Source organism: Schistocerca gregaria, chromosome 1, assembly GCF_023897955.1.
Source record: "Schistocerca gregaria isolate iqSchGreg1 chromosome 1, iqSchGreg1.2, whole genome shotgun sequence".
In the NCBI taxonomy this organism is placed as follows: Eukaryota; Metazoa; Arthropoda; class Insecta; order Orthoptera; family Acrididae; genus Schistocerca; species Schistocerca gregaria.
The window spans coordinates 767,023,705-767,040,571 of NC_064920.1; the positions used below are offsets into that span (position 1 = coordinate 767,023,705).

Consider the following 16,867-nt stretch of genomic DNA (forward strand, 5'->3'; position numbering starts at 1 on the left):
CGAACATGGTCAGGTGATAGGGTGTCACTTGTGTCATATGTCTGTATGTGTGATTTCCACACTCCTAAACATCCCCTTGTCCACCGTTCCCAATGTGATAGTGAAATGGAAATGTGAAGGGACACGTACAGCACAAAAGCGTACAGGCTGACCTCATCTGTTGACTGACAGAGACCACCAACAGTTGAAACGGTCCTAATGTGTAATTGGCAGGCATCTATCCAGACCATCACACAGAAATTCCAAACTGCATCAGGATCCACTGCAAGTACTATGACAGTTAGGCAGGAAGTGAGAAAACTTGGATTTCATGGTTGAGCGCCTGCTCATAAGCCACACATCATGCAGGTAATTGCCGAACAATGCTTTGCTTGGTGTAAAGAGCCTAAACACTGGACGGTTCAACAGTAGAAAAACGTTGTGTGGAGCAATGAATGACGGTATACAAAGTGGCGATCCAATGGCAGGGTTTGGGTATGACAAATGCCCAGTGAACATCATCTGCCAGTGTGTGTAGTGCCAACAGTCAAATTCCGAGGCAATGGTGTTATGGTATGGTCGTGTTTTTCATGGAGGGGGCTTGCACCCCTTGTTGTTTTGCATGGCACTATCACAGCACAGGCCTACATTGATGTTTTAAGCACCTTCTTGCTTCCCGCTGTTGAAGAGCAATTCGGGGATGGCGATTGCATCTTTCAACATGATTGAGAACCTGTTCAGAATGCATGGCCTGTGGCAGAGTGGTTACATGACAATAACATCCCAGTAATGGACTGGCTGCACAGAGTCCTGACCTGAATCCTATAGAACACCTTTGGGAAGTTTTGGAACGCCAACTTCGCGCCAGGCCTCACCTACCGACATTGATACTGCTCCTCAGTGACGAATGGGCTGCCATTCCCCAAAAAACCTTCCAGCACTTGATTGAATGTATGCCTGCAAAAGTGGAAGCTGTCATCAAGGCTACGCATGGGCCAACACCATATTGAATTCCAGCATTACCGATGGACGGCGCCACAAACTTGTAAAGTCTTTTTCAGCCAGGTGTCCGTATACTTTTGATCACATAATGCATGTGCCTTGGTACCCAGCAGAATGACACCTGCTTTTCCCACCACAGTAGCTTTTTCCACCACTGTAGGATGTACAGTTGGTCATGAATCCAGTGAACCATTTTGTCTGCTGGTTATATGGGCTGCAATGGTAATACAGCACTAAGAAAATTGGAGCAGATGAGAAACTGTTTGCCCCATCTGCTCCATTGCCTTCAGGACCATTCTGAGCTCTGCGGAAAAGACAGTATAGTTATGGAAAAGCACATCCTGGAGATGCAGTCAGGGAATACTACTGAACAACCAAGGGAGTCCACTTGTTTGAGACATCAGGGTACACAGTTTTAAAACAACAACACCTATGTAAAAGTTAAAAACATTTGGAGTGCAATCTTCCTCATAATTTGTCAAGTCTAAAATAATTCTGAGCCTCTGGAGGAGCCAATGGAGATCTGCTCCAGCCATGGTGTAAAACCAGACACGCCCATCTCTAACAGACAATCCTCCACAAAATTCGTACAGGGCCCCATTGCTTGGTGTCGAGTACGAAAGAGCCTTTCCACTGCTGTCAACGCAACAGTATGGTATGCAGCTGTGTATAGTGTGTATAGTCTTTTATAGGCCTGTCACAAAATGAGGAGTCATCATATGATATGAGGCAGCCACCCACTTTTCTCAGCACATAGGGTCATTGTACTGCTGATTCTAAAGGCCCCAGTGGCCAGTCTAATTCTTAGGTGTAAGATACGAAGCTCAATTTCCTTAATCATAGCACAGAAAAGCATATTCATTCATATCAAAAATGTAGAGAGTAATTTGAAGTTCAACAATGGAAGAGTATACAAAAGGCAGCTAGCGCTGCACATCAACTTAACTTCTGTTAGAGTTCACTTGAGCAAACTTTGGCAACTGTTATCTTGGTATGACATTATAATCACTCTCTGCAGTGTGCTCCTAGTAAATACTTGTAGTAAAATTACTTTCTCTTAAGCAATTGCTTAGTGGCATATGATATACAAATAGTGATGAAAAAGTATTAATAACAAATCTTAGCTGATCACTATGTTTTTGTTGTTAATTAACTGATAACTCCTCAAAATTAAAGTGAAAGATACTAAAAATCATCTTGCTGTGGCACTGTCTGAAAGTGGTCTACATATTGGGAACAAGATTGGTTGGTTGTGGGATTGAAGGGACCAGACTGCTAAGGTCATCGGTCCCTTGTTCCACGATAAAATCACACGAAATAAAAAACTGTCAGGCGTTAAAAACGGAGAACTGAGACAAGGGACGACACAATACAAGAAAGACGGACAAAGACCAGACAAACGGAACTAAAATCACACCGAGTGTGAAGGTGGTTGGCCGGCCATGAAAATAAGGAAAAGCCAACCACCAAGTGACATTAAAACCCACAGTTTAAAACCACAGGCCAAAGGCCCAAGTCAATACAGGAAATAAAAGGACAAACACTCAAATCATACGATAAAAACCCCCTGCCCAAATAAAACTCAACACGAGGTCCGCCATAGCAACGTCATCACATAAAAGGGCAGGGAGGGTATCAGGCAGCACAAGCGTCTGCCTGAGTCCTGTTAAAAGCGGGCAGTCCACCAAAATGTGGACCACCGTCAGAGCTGCCCCGCAGCGACATAGCGGTGGGTCCTCCCGGCGCAACAAATGGCCGTGCGTCAGCCACGTGTGGCCAACGCGTAGCCGGCAGAGGACGACAGAGTCCTTCCGAGAGGCCCGCATGGAGGAGCGCCACACACCGGTCGTCTCCTTCACCGCCCGAAGTTTGTTGGGCGTGGGCAGGGTGCGCCACTCGTCACCCCAGGCACCAAGCACTTTCTGGCGCAAAAGCGACAGGAGATCACACTCCATAAGGCCGAGTTCAAGAGCCGGTGAACTCACTGCCAGCGTGTCAACCCGCTCATTGCCCGGGATGCCGACATGACCTGGGGTCCAAACAAAGACCACGGAGCGGCCGCAACGGGCAAGAGCATGGAGCGACTCGTGGATGGCCATCACCAGACGGGAACGAGGAAAGCACTGGTCAAGAGCTCGTAAACCACTCAGGGAGTCACTACAGATGACAAAGGACTCACCTGAGCGGGAGCGGATATACTCTAGGGCGCGATAGATGGCAACCAACTCGGCAGTGTATACACTGTTCCCGGGTGCCAGCGACCGTTGCTCACAATGATCCTCTAGAGTAAGAGCGTAACCAGTGCGACCAGAGACCATCGAACCGTCGGTATAGGCCACGGCAGATCCGGGAAACTCGGCAAGGAGAGAAACAAAGCGGCGGCGGAGGGCCGGAGGAGGGACCGAGTCTTTTGGACCCTGTGCCAAATCCAGCCGAATGCATGTTCGGCGCACACACCAAGGGGGCAGACGGAGATTGGCCCGGAAAACAGGCGGGAGAGGAAAAAACTCAATCCCACACAGTAGAGCCCGGATGCGAACCGCGATCGTACACCCTGACCGGGGCCGCCTGTCTGGAAGATGGACGATCGAGTGCGGAAACAGGAGATTGTAGTTGGGATGCCCTGGCAAGCTACAAACGTGGGCAGCATAAGCGGCCAGAAGTCGGTCGCGCCAGATCCGCAATGGAGGAACACCAGCCTCCTCAAGTAAGCTGTCAACAGGGCTTGTCCGAAATGCTCCTGTGGCGAGTCGGATCCCGCAGTGATGGATGGGATCCAGCAATTGCAACGCTGATGGCGATGCCGAACCATAAGCCACACACCCATAATCATGGCGGAACTGGATCAGCGCTTGATACAGCCGGAGAAGGGTGGACCGGTCGGCACCCCATCTGGTGTGGCTAAGGCAACGGAGAGCGTTTAAATGCCGCCAGCATGTTTGTTTAAGCTGCCTAATATGAGGCAGCCAAGTCAACCGGGCATCAAATACCAGTCCCAAGAACCGATGCGTCTCTACCACAGCAAGAGGTTCACCGTCAAGGTAAAGGCGTGGCTCAGGGTGAACCGTGCGACGCCGGCAGAAATGCATAACGCAGGTCTTAGCGGCCGAAAACTGGAAGCCATGCGCTACAGCCCACGACTGCGCCTTGCGGATAGCGCCCTGCAGCTGGCGCTCAGCAACTGCAATGCCAGCGGAGCTGTAGTAGAGGCAGAAGTCGTCTGCATACAACGAAGCTGCGACGGACGATCCCACCGCCTCAGCGAGCCCATTGATCGCAATTAAAAACAGGGAGACACTGAGGACAGACCCCTGTGGGACCCCGTTCTACTGGACCCGGGAGGAACTATGGGACGCAGCAACTTGCACGCGGAAGGAACGAGGCGACAGAAAATTCTGAATAAAAATCGAGAGCGGGCCCCTAAGACCCCACCCATGAAGTGTGGCCAGGATGTGATATCGCCAAGTCGTATCGTACGCCTTCCGCATGTCGAAGAAGACGGCAACCAGATGTTGGCGGCGTGCAAAGGCTGTATGGACGGCAGACTCTAGGGAGACCATATTATCGACGGCAGAGCGGCCTTTTCGGAACCCACCCTGAGACGGAGCCAGAAGGCCTCGAGACTCGAGGAGCCAACTCAACCTCCGGCTCACCATACTTTCTAGCAACTTGCAAAGAACGTTGGTGAGGCTTATGGGGCGGTAGCTGTCCACCTCAGGCGGGTTCTTGCCAGGTTTCAACACGGGGAGGACAATGCTTTCTCGCCATTGAGACGGGAACACACCCTCAACCCAGATGCGGTTGAAAACATCTAGGAGGCGTCGCTGGCAATTCACAGAGAGGTGTTTCAGCATCTGGCTGTGGATGCGGTCTGGCCCAGGAGCCGTATCAGGGCAAGCAGATAGTGCACTCTGGAATTCCCAGTCGCTGAAAGGAGCATTGTACGACTCCGCGTGGCGCGTGTGAAAGGAAAGCCTTCAACTTTCCAACCGCTCTTTCCGGGAGCGGAAGGCCAGTGGGTAATTCGTAGATGCGGAACACTGAGCAAAATGCGCTGCTAACCGGTCCGCAATCGTGTCGGAGTCAGTACACACCACTCCATTCAGCGAAAGCCCAGGGACAGAGACAGGCGGCCGATAGCCATGGAGTCGCCTAATCTTAGCCCAAACCTGCGATGCAGAGGTACGGACGCCAATGGTGGAAACATACCGTTCCCAGCACTCCTGCTTCCGTTGGCGAATAAGGCGTCGGGCACGGGCACGGAGCTGTTTAAAAACGATGAGGTTCTCCAAGGACGGGTGCCGCTTATGGCGTTGAAGAGCCCGCCGGTGATCTCTAATTGCCTCTGCGATCTCGGGCGCCCACCAAGGCACACTCCTCCGCCGAGGGGACCCGGATGAACAGGGAATCGCAGATGCCGCCGCAGAAATGATGCCGGTGGTGACCGACTGAACCACCGCATCAATGGTGTCAGGGGAAGGAGGTGCGATAGTGGCGAGAGAGGAGAACAAGCCCCAATCAGCCTTATTCAGAGCCCATCTGGAGGGGCGTTCAGAAGAGTGACGCTGTGGTAGTGACGGAAAGATGGGGAAATGGTCACTACCACATAAGTCGTCATGGACACTCCAGTGGATGGATGGTGAAAGTCCGGGGCTGCAGATAGTAAGGTCGATGGCCGAAAATGTGCCATGGACTACGGTGAAATGTGTCGGCTCTCCCGTGTTTAAGAGGCAGAGGTCAAGCTGCGAGATAAGAGTCTCGACATCTCTACCCCGGCCAGTAATCGCGGCGCTACCCCACAGGGGGTTATGGGCGTTAAAGTCGCCCAGTAACACAAAAGGAGGGGGCAGTTGTGCTATCAATGCAGCCAACACATGACGCGAGACATCACCATCTGGCGGAAGATACGAACTGCAGACAGTAATAGGCTGAGGCGACCACATCCTTACAGCGACAGCCTCTAAAGGTGTGTGAAGAGGTACACATTCGCTGTAGACAGAGTTAAGGATGTAGACGCAGACTCCACCAGATACCCTCTCATAAGCTGCCCGGTTCTTGTAATAACCCCGATACCCACGTAGGGCAGGGGTCCGCATTGCCGGAAACCAAGTTTCCTGTGATGCAGACTAAAGGGTGACTGCTGATGAGTTGGCGAAGCTCAGCGAGGTGGTGGAAAAAAGCGCTGCAGTTCCACTGGAGTATCGCTTTGTCCATGTCCAAAAAAGGTGTGAAGGGGCCAAGGAGGCAGATCACGCCACTGGGTCACCTGCTGCCACCGATGGAGGACCAGTACAATCTGCTTCCATGGTGTCCAAGGGTCTGGCGAGATCCAGGTCCTCAGCGGACGCCCGGATCTCCACCTTAGCCTCGGGCGCAGAGCCTGTAGGGAGCAGTGGGGTGGATGCCACCGCGTGTTCCTTGGCCTTAGAGGTCTTCTTCTTCGTCTTGTCTCTCTGGTCCTTGGGTTTCATTGGCTGGGAGGGCTCCAGCGAGTCAGCCTCCGGGATGGAGGAGGAGCGGGAAGCCCTGCGACCAGCCGCTGGTCTGCTTTTCTTCCATTGGCTGACGTCACCCTTCCCAGAGGCGGAAACCTGGGAAGGAAGGGACCCAAGGGACCCTTTCCGTGCTATTCGAGCCGGGGAAGTTTGAGGCTTCCCCAGCTTAGAAGTGGGGACTGATGTCCCCGATGGTTGGGGGGTTGCTGCTCCTGAGGCAGGTAGTGCAGGAGCAGCAGGGAGTGAAGTGCCCCCCACCATCAAGGGGGCAGGTGTAGCATTCCGGCTCTGAGAGGTGGCAGTCTGAGGGAGAGCTAATGGGGCCATAACAGTAGTAGCCGCGGCGTAAGAGGCAGTCATTCGAACAGGATGGAGGCGTTCGAACTTCTGCCTGGCCTCAGTGTATGTCAGGCGGTCCAGGGTCTTATACTCCATGATTTTGCGCTCTTTCTGGAAGGTCCTGCAGTCCGGCGAGCAAGGCGAGTGGTGCTCTCCGCAGTTTACACAGATGGGAGGCGGAGCACATGGAGTATTGGAGTATTGGGATGTGATGGGCGTCCACAATCTCGACATGTGAGGCTGGAAGTACAGCAGGAAGACATATGCCCGAACTTCCAGCACTTAAAGCACCGCATCGGGGGAGGGATATATGGCTTGACGCCACAACGACAGACCATCACCATGACCTTCTCAGGTAATGTATCACCCTCGAAGGCCAAGATGAAGGCACCGGTGGCAACCTGCTTATCCCTTGGACCACGATGTACGCGCCGGACAAAGTGAACACCACGCCGCTCTAAATTGGCGCGAAGCTCGTCATCGGACTGCAATAGAAGGTCCCGATGGAATATTATGCCCTGGATCATATTAAGACTCTTATGGGGCGTGATTGTAACCGGAACATCCCCCAGCTTGTTACAATCGAGTAACCGGCAGGACTGGGCGGAGGACGCTGATTTGATCAAAACCGAGCCCGAGCGCATTTTAGACAAGGCCTCCACCTCCCCGAACTTGTCCTCTAAGTGCTCGACGAAGAACTGAGGCTTCATGGATGTAAAGGGTTCACCATCAGCTCTCGTACACACCAGGTAGCAGGACGAGTATGGTTCGCTGGCATCCTTAGTCTTTCGTTCCTCCCATGGTGTAGCCAGGGAGGGGAACGATTTGGGGTCATATGTAGTTGCGTTGTATTGAGCCCTGGAACGCTTAGAGACTGCTGGCGGCTGGCCACCAGCAAGAGATGATGTACCACGCTTCATTGCGGGTCATCCGCCCTGATGCCACCTACTCCGACCAAGGGCCCTCCCCATGTGCGCCACCCAGCCTCAGCAACGACCACCTGGCAGGATGGCCATTGCCAGGAGTCCCGATGCCCCAAGGAGATAGGCATCTACTCCTTGGCATACGTGGGGAGTTAACGGCGCTGGCATCAGCAGAGCGATCCCTGTGTAGTCAGGGGGCTACAACCAACAGGGTACATGGCGGCCCCACCACAATGGACTGGCTACCGTGCTGGATTTCAGGTGATGTAGTCCAATATCGTCATTGGCGCATAAAGCGACACAGCATAGCAGACTGCAATAAACTGCACCCAAGAACAAATCCACGCCCAAGAGATGGTAGGTGAGCGGGACTGCTAAGCGATGACGACAAACCTGGCTAGAGATGGTAATGCATGATGGACACATCGCTCCTTGTAAGGCGCCCTTCCCCAATCGGCTCGCTCTTCGAAAAATTTAGAAGGATGGAGGTCAAACCCATTAGGGGACCATCTCACAAGGCCAAAACGTTTGAGACTCCTTTTAGTCACCTCTTACGACAGGCAGGAATACCGTGGGCCTATTCTTACCCCCGAACCGACAGGGGGTTTGGGAACAAGAAGGGGATATTACAATGTCCATACTATTGGTGGGTATGTAAATTATTTGTTTTAATTCTCTGTGACATGCAGAACAGCCACCAGAATGCATTAGTTTTGTTACTGTTTTTACCAGGTGTGATACAGTGTACAAGTGTGGTGTCATCCGAATTGTGAGGTCCTACAGTAAAATTGATACCTCACTATAGAACCACAAGCTAAACACAGTTATTTCCAGAATTTAATTAGTCAGATCAGTATACTAAAGTTTAAAGGTAAATGCCAAGGGTTATTAGACTATCATGCAGTGCAAGAACTAAACTGTTATCATTGTGTTCTGTTTTTGTTTTGTTTTAAATGTATACCATTACTCATATGTACATGGATTTCTTCTGAAGTTAAGAATTCTGTAATAAAGTGTTTCACTGAAACTGATCTAACATTCATTACATTATGTTGTAGCATTCACTCAACCTCCTCTAGAAGTACAAAATTAATACCGTCACCAAGAATTGCTACAGCACATAAAAATAAGGCTGTGAATAGCATTATAAATTGAGTGATCACTGTGAACGACACAGAGATGTCACATATTTGTGGGAGACAGCACTATAAGCACCTGACAAGAGTATGAAAGGGGCCTCACTGTACCTCTTCTTTTGGCTGGCTAGTCGAATTTTGCAATATCAGATTTGTGGGGCGTTTGGATATGACAGTGGCCTGATGTTGGATTGCATAGGAGAGTGATGGCAAGTACACTTGTCATGTTTCTGGTCAACTACATCTGAACCACCACAAGGGAGAATTGCCATACTGTGCACCAATCACAAGTAACCCCTTCAGAACTATGCCTGCCATCCAAGAGCAAGTAATGGGCTTTCTGCAGCATTCTGTGTCATCCAGTGCCAACATTCAGAGACTAGCAGAAGGCAGATTACAGAATTTCCATCCCACGCACAGCCCGCCATTAACAGAACACGTACAGCTGTGTTTGAAGTGGTGTACTGGTCACAAAGCATGGACTGCTAATGAATAGCACCACATTCTGTTCAGCAATGAACAGCAGTTCTGCGCTACACTGGATGACCAATTTTGGTGAGTACAACTGCGAACTGGGGAGAGGTCCCATCCTTCTGATGTTACACTTGGTATCACGGTGTGGAGAGCCACTGGGTATGACTTCGAGTCATGGCTGGTAGTGAAAGAGGGCACTCTCACAACACAACAGTATGTCACAGACATCTTGCATCCTAATGTGTTACATCCCATCCAATGATATTGTAGTGTTATTTTTAAACAAGACAATCCATGTCCAAACATTGCACATGTCTCTTTTAACTGTCTGCATTACATTGGGACTCTCCTGTGAGCAAAAAGGTCCCCAGATCTGTCCATGATAGAATGTGTGAGATCAGTTCATATGTAAACTCCAGCCCAGTGCTGGTATCCATGACATCAATGAACAGTTACAACAACCAGCAGTGGACCAGCTAACCTTAGGAGAGGATACCAGGCTTTATGACACCCTTCCAAATCAAATAATGTCACAAGCCCTTTCATTGTGTGAAGTTTCATTTTATATCCTCCTCTCCTCCTGTCTGCTTCAGGTTTTTGTCAGGTAGTGTAATTTAACTGTCCCTAACAGCAAAGTCAACCTATTATTTTATTTTTATTTTTCTATTGTTTAAATTTTGTTATGCTAACAAAATGCATTAGTCTGGATTTTAGTGTACTCAAGTTAGTCACACCTTTTGTTCTTGTTCAGTTTCTTTAAATTAGAGGCATAATAATTTTGATTACTTACATTTTTTGATATGAAAGTATACTGCTTTGTATTTAAATCAAGCAGTTTCAAATCTGCATGATTTTTGCTGCCAAATGCCACTATATTTTTATTTACTTTACTGTGTTTCATTTTCTGAATTGGGCATCCAGAATTAAACATATCACCTTCTTTTTCCTTAAATCTCCATACTCTTATATGTCCTGATTCAACAGCAGTTAAGAGACATCTGAAAGTAATAAAGCATAGGCATCTAAACAATTAAAACTTCCCATTAATTGATTCTTTCATCAGACGTTGATAGGATAATTTTATTTTTATGAATTAAAAATACAACTGGGTATGCCTTACAAAATTAATTTTTGTAATTAACCAGTTTTCAGCTTACCAGGCCAGACAACTTCTTTCAATTACAGAGACTAGGATGTTTGTATTGTTTACAAGTATAGTAAATATGTACATACCTATCATATTTGCTTAGACCACAAATCTGACCTTCCCCATATTCAACATTAACAGAACTTGTGAAAGCCTTGTAATCAGTGTCGTATGTCTTTACAGTCTTGTTCTTCAGCCCTATTAGAATGTCCACTTCATCGTCATCACCCCAGCTCAAATGTGTGATTCCATTATCTTTTTGCAGGGACCCAACTTTCTGCAAGTTTTTTGCAAATACTTTCCATTCACTTTCATCTCCATGAAACTGCAGTCCTAAAAAAATGACAGAAATGGGAAAAAGCATAAATAAGCCACTCCTGAAGAAATATTATATTATTATGACACTCCTGAGGGATCATTACACTGAAGTGTAAGCCCGATTGTGCAGGCAAGTTTTTCGGCCATAAAAAGGGGGGACAGGAAAGAAAAAAGAGACAGGCAGACAGAGAGGGGGGGGGGGAGGGAGGAGGGGGTAGGTTTGAGAGGGTAAGAGGGAAAGATTGTACTGAAGTTAGATGGAAACAAGTGAGTACATCTGATTTTAAAGAGTGCCTGAACTCCACCCACCATTAATATGAAGGTGAGTTATTACATGTCCTCATTTTTTACATTGTTTACACTTGGGGCTCCCACTATTATTACACTACTGGCCATTAAAATTGCTACACCAAGAAGAAATGCAGATGATAAACAGGTATCCATTGGACAAATATATTATATTAGAACTGACATGTGATTACATTACCACGCAATTTGGGTGCATAGATTCTGAGAAATCAGTACCCACAACAACCACCTCTGGCTGTAATAACGGCCTTGATACGCCTGGACATTGAGTCAAACAGAGCTTGGATGGCGTGTACAGGCACAGCTGCCCATGCAGCTTCAACACGATACCACAGCTCATCAAGAGTAGTGACTGGGGTATTGTGATTAGCCAGTTGCTCGGTCACCATTGACCAGACATTTTCAATTGGTGAGAGATCTGGAGAATGTGTTGGCCAGGCAGAAGTCGAACATTTTCTGTATCCAGAAAGGCCCGTAAAGGACCTGCAACGTGTGGTCGTGTATTATCCTACTGAAATGTAGGGTTTCGCAGGAATCGAATGAAGGGTAGAGCCACAGGGCGTAACAGATCTGAAATGTAACATCCACTGCTAAAAGTGCCGTCAATGCGAACAAGAGGTGACCGAGACGTGTAACCAATGGCACCACATACCATCATGCCGGGTGATACGCCAGTATGGTGATGACAAATACATACTTCCAATGTGCGTTCACTGCAATGTCGCCAAACACAGATGCGACCATCATGATGCTGTAAACAGAACCTGGATTCATCCAAAAAAATGACGTTTTACCATTCGTGCACCCAGGTTCGTCGCTGAGTACACCATCGCAGGTGCTCCTGTCTGTGATGCATCACCAAAGGTAACCGCAGCCATGGTCTCTGAGTCGACAGTCCATGCTGTTGCAAACGTCATCAAACTGTTTGTGCAGATGGTTGTTGTCTTGCGAAAGTCCCCATCTGTTGACTCAGGTATCAAGACGTGGCTGCACAATCCATTACAGCCATGTGGTTAAGATGCCTGTCATCTCAACTGCTAGTGATACGATGCCGTTGGGATCCAGCACAGCATTCCGTATTACCCTCCAGAGTCCACCGATTCCATATCCTGCTAACAGTCATTGGATCTCGACCAACCATGTCACTATACGATAAACCGTAATTGCGATAGGCTACAATCCGACCTTTATCAAAGTCGGAAACATGATGGTACGCATTTCTCCTCCTCACACGAGGCATCACAATGTTTCACCAGGCAACACCGGTCATCTGCTATTTGTGTATGAGATATCGGTTGGAAACTTTCCTCATGTCAGCAGGTTGTAGGTGTCACCACCGGCAACAACCTTGTGTGAATGCTCTGAAAAGCTAATCATTTGCATATCACAGCATCTTCTTCCTGTCTGTTAAATTTCGTGTCTGTAGCACGTCGGCATCTTCGTGGTGTAGCAATTTTAATGGCCAGTAGTGTATTATTATTATTAAGTACAATATAAATGTAATACATACAGATATTATTACGTACAACTGATGACACAACTGAAGATATTCGTCCTATCTGCAGCCAAACTGTCTCATATTTTTTAACACTACAGTTGGTGTATGAATGCCAGAGCAGACAGCAGCTCTTAATATCACTTGAGTTTGTTGGATATGAAACACAATGACTTGCCATTATTCATTTTTTTGTAAGGACAGACAAACATAAAAGTTTCATTTCCTGCAATGGATACCTAAAATTATGCTCTATTTGAAACTGCAATTAACATCTACAAAACAATTTCAACAGTATGAGGTGTCCACAACTGTCACAAAATGAACAAAGATAACAACATGACTAATATTAAGTGTGAGTCCTACAAGACTTGAGTCTGGATTTGTGGCCACCACAAACTTGACCCCACCATACATGAAAATTCCACTGGAGTAAGAATCTGGAAATCAGGTATTACATGGCCAAGCCTCGATGAGCTCAAAATGTGTGGAAAGAGACAAGCAAATCACCCAAGAACATACCAAAACAGTTCAAGATGCTTATCATATTCTGCAGAGAACGCATAATACCAGTAGCTCAGTAATAACAGCCTGAGAAGTGAAAATTCTAGGTATGTGAAGTAGAACAAATAAAGCAGTAGCATGCAAGATGTACAAATCTGAATCAGAAGAGTGCTCATTCTCATATGCTACAGGCCTAATCAACATACCAACAGACATAAATTGTCACAGACGAACCATCCTGACTCACTGAAGTCCAAATAACTTCAAAGACTGCAGGCAGGTAACTCCCTTGAAAACTGCTGGCATTTCAAAAGTGAACAATCCATAATTTTTACAGCACATAATTAAAAGAGAAATTGCTGTGCATGGCAGCTTAAAACTTTAATATACATGGCTACTCTACCCAAGAACCACAAGATGGTATTTGCAGAAAACACACACACACACACACACACACACACACACACACTGTGAAGAACTACTTCCATACATAATCAAAGATGACCACCAGATGTTACTTACATTGAAAATATTAATTACCAATGGTTGAGCAAGTAGTATTAACTCTGTGCCTTTGTTCTTTGATCAGTGAGAGAGCAAGTTGCAAGGCAGAATTCAAGCAGAAACCTCCATCTCCATTTATAACGTCACTTGATAGTTCAATCTGTACAGTCTTAAAAACACTAGCCCAGTAACTTGATATGCACACCAGAATCTCCATGTCATTATACTCCATCAGATGACTGACACCAAGGCAACATTGCTCAATCTCAGATTTGCTCAACTATTGTAGGTGTATGTCACATTTATGCTCTCTACTGAAGTCCCATGTGGTCTCGATGGTCTGACATGCCACAACTGCAGGTGACTTGGTAGACACCTGTCTTATACAAACCACACCATCCTTTATGTGCCATAGATGGCAGTTGAAAAACAAACTTCACAATGTACTGTAATTGGATAGATAAAAAAATCTATTCATCAAGTGGTGGCAGAACACATTGTTCAGCCTTTTACATTGGCGTGACTACCAATGAATTATCTACAGGATGAATGGGCATAGGCAGATGGTGTATACTGGCAACATGTGATATCCTGTTGCACAGCATGCTCTACAAAGTGACAGTCACGATCTCGGTGCCTGTTTCACCACATGCACCATCTGGATTCTTCCCCCAGACACCAGTTTCTAAGAACTCCACAGGTGGAACTTGCACTACAACATGTCCTTGGTTCTCGCCAAACACCTGGCCTTAATTTAAATTAATTTCTTCCATCTCAGCATTTCTTCACAGTAACTATTCTTTTCTTCACTCCATTTTAGTTTTATACATCTTTCATTGTCTTACTCGCCTATTTTTCACTACCCCCTCCCACTTCTGCTACATACAGTGTACTTAGCTTTTCACTCTTTATTAACTCATGTATGACATTTAAGCAGTAATCTCTGTCTTGCATAGTACCCTGTCTTTCACCTTTAAGCTCTCATGTTTTCAAACCTTATTCGATGCAGTCCCCAACAATCGGTCTTTACTTCTCATTCCATCCGGTAAGTCTCCCCTGACCCGCTGTTCTGGGTGACCTTCCCCGAAATTTACCCCTTTTCATAGACTTCTCCAGTCTTTTTCCTTTGTCCCTCTTCCTTCCCCTTCAATCCTTCTATGAGGTCATTTTAGCTTGACTGCATAGTATATCTTCCAAATCAAACAAAACGCTACATATATCTATTTCATAAGAACAACAACATTCATGTGACACTTTCCTAAGACACAGTCTCTTTTCTTCCATACTAACTATTTAACCACTGACAAAATGTGGTCCAAATCTAAAGTTAGTGTTGATGTTAAATGAAAGTTTTATACCATTTAGATTAATAGAAGATGGAGCAGATACCCCATGTTATACCAAATAGGTCACAACACTGTTGCAGAAACAATGAAAAAAGAATGCCAGATTTAAAGGAATCCAAAATTGGTGATTGTTTATAGACACCAAAAACTTAGTGTGGACTTTAATGCGAGATGCTTTTAATAGCGCCACAACAGAGTCAGGCTAGAAATCTGGTAGAAAATCCAAATAGGTTTGGGTCATATGTGAAGTGTAGCAATAGCCAGATACTTTCAATATTTTTACTGCATGACAGCCAACGTAATGTTATTGACAACAGTGGATCACAGCAGAGTTACCAAAAATCTTTCACGCAATAAATATTACAGAATTCAAATCAAGAACAGCAGCCAACATGAGTCACTTGGAAGTAGTGAAGTATCTTAAGTCACTTAATAAAGGAAAGTTTTCTGCTGCAGACTGTATACCAATCAGGTGTCTTTTCAAGTATTCTAACAAAATATCTCCTTTTTCAGCAATCATATACAACCACTTGCTCAATGAAAGATGCATACCTTGAAGAACGAAATGCAGCACAGGTCACTCCACAGCAGAATAAAGAAAATAGCAGTAATCCATTGAATTAAACATCCAAATCACTGATATTGATTAGTATTAGCATTCTGGAAAATATACTGTGTCCCAACAGTATGAAATATCATGAAGAAAATGGTCTATTGACACATAACCAGCATGGATTCAAAAAATAAATAAATAAATAAATAAATAAAAAATGTGTGTAACACAGCTGGCTTTTTATCCACAGAAAATAATGAATGCTATCTAAAGGGGATTTCAAGCTGATTATCTATTTCTAAATTTCCAGAAGGTTTCTGAAACTGTTCCTCACAAATGGATTCTAATTGAATTGCGCACCTCAGCTGTGCAACTGGATTTGTGACTTCCTGACCAAAAAGTCACAGTTGGTAGTAATTGGAGGGGGGAGGGGGGGGGGGGGGGGGGGAACAACACCTAGTGCAAATGAAATTTTATCTGGAGTTACCCAATTGAGCATTATATGTCCTCTGGTACATTAATTTCTATAAATAACTTAGGAGACAATCTGAGCAACTCTCTTAAGCGTTTTTGCAGCTGATGCTATTGTTTACGGCCTAATCAAATTATCAGAGGATTAAAATTAATTACAAAAGATTTAGACAAGATATCTGCACTGGCAATTGACCCTGAATTATAAAAAGTGAGAGATCCTTCACATGAGTACCAAAAATTTTTTGTATAATAACTTACTATGGTCTAAGCAGTCTTTAAAAGACTTAAAAGCACCGACAAGATTATAATAAATAATTAAAGTTGCACAACTATCTAAAAATAATTAAAATTACAAACTTTTAAAAAATCAAAAGATTTTTGATGTATTTTATCACTGAGATAACGTTTGCAACTACTTTTTAGTATTAACTTCCTTGTGCTGTACATTTCCATTAATGACACTTTTTTAGAAAATGTACGTGATTATCACTTCAAAGTTTCTCACAATGGAGTCCTTGCATAAAAAGTTCTCAGTTCACTTTCTGCATCAAATTCAGATAAATTTCCAAGCTTTTGGTGATAGCATCTGTCATCATCATCATCATCATCATCATCATCAGGGACTAAAACTGACTATTGTAAACTGATTATGGTTTTGTTAATAATTTGTTATTTAGAAACATATACGTGTTTTAATACGAGCACTTTTTTAGAATATGACAGTCACTGGCTTGTGCATAAGTATTTAAAATTTTCACTAATCACCTGTTATTTATAAACATGTAATTGTTTTAATATGACCACTTTTTTAGGGTACGACAGTCACTGGCTTGTTCATAAGTATTTAAATTTTACATATTTTTCAAAAA

The 16,867-nt window shown here is 45.5% G+C and overlaps 1 protein-coding gene across 1 annotated transcript in view; it reads right to left on the reverse strand.

The window, feature by feature from the left end:
* LOC126268158 (WD repeat-containing protein 74) overlaps positions 1 to 16,867 on the reverse strand; it is a 116,885-nt gene that overhangs the window by 82,163 nt on the left and 17,855 nt on the right. The window contains exons 2-3 of the mRNA XM_049973712.1: positions 10,582 to 10,828; positions 10,139 to 10,346 (exon numbers count right to left, since the gene is read on the reverse strand). Coding sequence (XP_049829669.1) covers positions 10,139 to 10,346; positions 10,582 to 10,828 — 455 coding nt within the window. The remainder of the gene's footprint in view (positions 1 to 10,138; positions 10,347 to 10,581; positions 10,829 to 16,867) is intronic.